The sequence below is a fragment of the Mastomys coucha genome, chromosome X (genome assembly GCF_008632895.1).
Source record: "Mastomys coucha isolate ucsf_1 chromosome X, UCSF_Mcou_1, whole genome shotgun sequence".
Taxonomy (NCBI): Eukaryota; Metazoa; Chordata; class Mammalia; order Rodentia; family Muridae; genus Mastomys; species Mastomys coucha.
The window spans coordinates 106,155,565-106,160,628 of NC_045030.1; the positions used below are offsets into that span (position 1 = coordinate 106,155,565).

The 5,064-nt window shown below is 38.6% G+C and overlaps 1 protein-coding gene across 1 annotated transcript in view; it reads right to left on the minus strand.

The window, feature by feature from the left end:
• Positions 1–1,632: 1,632 nt before the first annotated feature.
• Positions 1,633–5,064, minus strand: part of Taf9b (TATA-box binding protein associated factor 9b) — an 11,007-nt gene continuing 7,575 nt past the window's right edge. Inside the window, exons 7-8 of the mRNA XM_031370790.1 lie at positions 3,925–4,035; positions 1,633–2,901 (exon numbers count right to left, since the gene is read on the minus strand). Of these exons, the coding sequence (XP_031226650.1) occupies positions 2,738–2,901; positions 3,925–4,035 (275 nt within the window). The 3' untranslated portion in view covers positions 1,633–2,737. The remainder of the gene's footprint in view (positions 2,902–3,924; positions 4,036–5,064) is intronic.

Sequence of the window (5,064 nt, forward strand, 5' to 3'; positions counted from 1 at the left end):
GCCTAGGTAGGCCAGGCAAAAGCCTTTTAATCGTAGCCAGTGATGAGACGCTAAGGAGGTTGTAGGTAGGTATGTAATCTCTAGAAACAGTTATGGTGGCCTGCTTACAGAAATCTTTGCCTCCACTCCAGCCATTCCCATGTGTACATACAGTGGTGTTCTGTCAGGCAGGGTGGATCCCACTCCTGAAGCAAGCCAGACAGTAATAGACATCAGGAAAGCCTTGTTAGCTATGTGAGGCAAGTGTACTCAGACCCAACAGGAGGAGTGGCTGGAATCCTTAAAGCTCTTCTGGAGATGGGCAGTGAATGAGGCAGAAGTGCATAGGTGGGTGGGGGAGCATAGAAGCAGGGTAAGGGTGGATGGGGTAGGGGGTTTGCAGAGGGGAAACCCTCAAAGGGGGATAATATTTGAAATGTAAATCAGTAAAATATCCAATTAAAAAAATAAAGACCCTAGGGGACAATAGTCTGAAAAAAATTACTAATGTTAATTAGTTAATGATAAATATTATAGGCATGTATTTTAAGTAATATCTCCTTGAATATGTCCACCTAATCCCAGTGTTATAAACGAGGGATTCAAATTTGGGCTTTTGGGGTGCGTGTGCATGCATGTGTTTGTGTAGAATGACAAGAATTTTACAATGCTGTTTGACCTAGCTCCAAACTCATGAACCTGACACAGTCAGACCCCCACCCCCAGTGCTCATTGTTTCCTGCTTTTTTCAGACCTCATGGGATACAGGTTTCTATGTAATCAATAAGGGTATCTAAGACAAGGCACCATCTTAGCTGTCTCCTAGCTTCCCTCCCCTGAAGCAAACCTTCCTAAGATGAGTTTTAGTTCAGTACAGAGCTCTATACATGTACAAATTCCCACTAAAGAGTATCTTAAGTTTGTAAGACTTAAAGCCATAGTCTTTGATTTTCATCATTTTCTTTACATGAGTTAAATGCTAAGTCCCAGCAAAAACATCAGTAGATCTGAATTGTGCTGTCAATATCAGTAGATCTGAATTGTGCTGTCAATATCAGTAGATCTGAATTGCTATACTTTTGCCTTAGTCACTTTCCTTGAATCCCTTCAGTCAAAAAATGAAAGATCACTGATTAAAGTTAATTTTTTATTAATAATGTTGGAACAAATACATTAATAATTATATAGCTTTTACAATCTTGAACTTTCACACACACACCAGCTAAACCCTCACAACATCCCTGTGAGGTAGGCAGGGTAGATGTTATTTCCCTATTACTAGTGAGAACAAGGCTCAGAGGTAAAGTAAGGTCACATTGTTGGTAAATGAAACTAATACTAGAACCTAGGCTTTCTGGTATTTTGCTTCCCTGAGAACATTCTAGTCCTGACATCTGTGTTATATACTGCACATTTCTCTTATGATATTGATCAGATCAGCTTTCCCTAACCTTCCTATCTCTCTCTTGTTACTGATCTATTTCACGTGTCAAACACCATCCTATGCTGATACTTAGTAAGTTTTGATGATCCATGGCTATAAATTCTAAGTGACATGAAGGTTTCAGAAAGTTTTTCCAATGTTGGCTATGTGGAACTTAAACCAAATCAAATCTGTTCTTTCTATACTCTGAAGAAATTTTTGCTGTCGTCTCCAGTGTGTCTTGTAGGTATGGATTAAAACAAAGTAGGAGAAGGTGTATAGAAACATGGTTGGGAAAATTTTTAGGGTACCTAAATGGAGTCAGATGACACTAATCTGTTTTCCCTGTTGGCCTGATAGGGAAAGAGCATCATTAGAATCCTCCTTCAGGCTTGATCCCATCTTATGTGTGACACCCTCAGCAGCAAGCTACAAAGGTGATCTGAATGAAACCAAAGAGCTGGTTCAAGCAGTAGTGACCAAAGCATGTATATATGCAGGTGGTAAGAAAAACAATAAAGCTCTTCAGTGGTTTTGTCTGGGTCCAGTGTAAATTACTTACCAAGGCAGGTTTTAAGTTATATTTTAAATTATAAACATGAAAGACTGTGAATGCAACTGAATGTAACTGATGCAAAACTGCCTGTCAATGAGAAGAGCTTAACAAGCATGAAAGGCAAGGGCTAAGACCTAAATGCTCTCTTAAAGAGTGAAGAAGAGCAAATGCAGACACTCAGGTTCAAGGGAACTGCAGAGTGCCAGGCATCTAGGGCATATTACAAATTCCAGTCACAGTCTATTAAATTTAAGTGCAATGGCAAATGACTTAAGGCGATGAGAGGTGGGAACAGAAAACAAATGGGATCTAGATAGGGAATTAGAAAAGACCAAAACCCAAATACATTCAAAATGGATTTAGCACACTTCTAAATCCAGTTTCAAAAAAAATTTCCTAAATTGAGAGATTTGGTCAAAAAAGTGACAATGTGTATAGTTCACTATTAAAAGAAAGTCCTGTTTAAATATAAATGAGACCAGGAACTGAAATCCAAGTGCTGCTGCTAGTGACACATATCGGAAAACTGCTTCTAAAAATAGAGTTGCCATGGTGAGACTCAACATTAATGAAGCTGTCTAGAAGCAAGTACTTGTATACCTGAAGCCTACTGAGAAAACATTTGTATCCACTGTAACAAAACCTGCCAAATGTAATTAATGTGAAAAATATTACCACTACATTTCTAAGATAAAACTTATGAAGAACTAGGCTGTTGAGTCCACCATATGGGCCCAAACACACAAAAATGTTAATGTATGCAAAACAGACTTTATTCCTTACATAGTATCATTGTCATCGTCATCCTCATGCTTCCTCTTTAGTGGGTTTGAGTCGGTGGCTGTGTTCTGTGAGGAAACCATGCTGGTGGTAATGAGAATGTTTTTGGACCCAATCATTGAAGGATTAATCAGAACATTTTGGACTGCAGTTGCTGCAGGAGCTGTAAACAGAAGAGACCCACCCCCAGATATCAATTATCCATGATCCAAAAGTAGACAACAAAGCAGAATGTAATTTTAGACAAGTTTCAATAGCACAGCACATAACTATATCATAGAAGAGACATAGGTAATTACTAACAGTGGATCTTTAAAATTTTTATCTTAAATTTGCCAATAGTTATATTTACCAGGCATAAGGATGTTTGGATATATGTATACATAAATATTAAATCTCCCTAAACCTATTGCAAAATTAACAAATTTTTTTTATTTTTAATTACCTATATGTTTAATTAGTACTCAGAGCACTGGATTCCTGTGCAAGGCCAGGAGACATGCTTTTCTTATAGGGCATTTTTCAAAACAATTGCAGTTATTGACTTGTGTGTGCATGCTTGCCCAGGTGTGTATGTACCATGGAACACATATGGAGGTCAGAGGACAACTTTTGGGAGTTGGTTCTCTTTATACAATGGGGATCCTAGGGACTAAGATTACCGAAGAGCCATCTTGCTACCCCAACTTTTTATCTAAGTTGCTTCTTTTATGGAGATATGTTTCAAAAGATGTGCAGTGTATACATATACATTAGGAAACTGCTGTGTCAGCAGTCTATTTACATTGGTTCAATCACAGCTGCCACCTATGATGTGAATAAAGGCACATTTTCATTCACATTTACATTGGGATCATACATGTGCATCACTAAACTAGATCAGATTTTTTTGAGTTTTTACTCAAAGTGCTTTTCCCGGAAGATGTCTTAGATCTGTGAACACCAATTTCTTTAGTTTATAGTATTTTAGAATTTGATGAGCACCTCAATATACCACCTTCCTCCAGAAATTTTAGGTATATGTAAAACTTCATGCAATTGTACAGACCTTGCTTGAAGAACCCTGGTTTGCAGCTGTACCTGTCCCCTTCCTGTTGTGACACTAAAACAAAGTCTTCCTACCTACACACTGTTGTATAATTGGGAATCACTCATGAATTCTGCCCCCTCTTCTGTATCATGTTACCTGGTTTGGCAGGTGTGGACTGAGAAGGTGGAATCTGCACAGCAAATCTTTGGCTTGTCACTGACACTGGAGTTGCAACCTTATTTGGGACAGATACTGCTTGTTGGGGTGCTGTAGTTGAAATGAACAAATCGTACTAGTTAGATGGCTTAGTACACATGCATACTCTATAGTCCATAGCTTATAGGAATACACCTTCAAAGTACAGAGGGCTAATGGGAGATGAGAAAGTATCATCAGAAATGAAGGTGGAGTAATTTAAGATTTTTACAATGGCTATTCTTCCCCTGTAGCCCCTCTCTCACTCTGGGGAGTTTTGTTTCTTCACTTTTCCTTAGTGTAAATATGTTTTCTGTGCTTTAAAATAAAAAGTAATTGATACATGGAAGGAGTATGCTGGGGTGTGTGTGTGGTAGGGGGATAGGTGCATAAGGTGGGTGGGTGGGTGGGTGGGGAGCACCTTCTCAGAGAGAAAGGGGAGGGGGAATGGGGTGAAGAACTCAGAGGAGGGACTGGAAAAGGGGGCAACATTTGGAATGTAAATAAATAAAATAATAAAAAAACCCCAAAACCAAGAAAGTAAGTTTGCTTAATTTTAAAGATTAAATGTATAAATAAAAAGTTTGGGTTAAGATTTATATTCTAGGTGGTTAAGCTCTGAATGTTTAACAGATGGCTAGTAATGTAAAAAAGCAACTGGTACTGAAATTAGCTTCCTTGCATGTTATGTGTAATTGATTACTATACCCTGTTGTTTTTAAGTGCAGTAGTACCCACGTGTCTAGTGCAGCTAGTCTGGAGGCAGGGTCAGATGGAACACTTGAGTTTATTGACTTGTGTGTGCATGCTTAGGATTTAAGACAAGCTCAGGCAACATAGATAACTTTCAAATAAAGCAAACATTTGCTATTCCCTTAATGTGAATATACAGGTAAGTAGTATATGACTGAAGAGCTATACAGCTTTTATATGTAAATTTATGTTCACAGGAGGTCATATGTAGATTATTGGAACTACACACCTAACTGATAACAGTTTAAAAATGCTGGCATTGAGCCAGGCAGCGGTGGCATATGCCTTTAATCCCAGTACTTGGGAGGCAGAGGCAGGCAGATTTCTGAGTTTGAGGCCAGCCTGGTC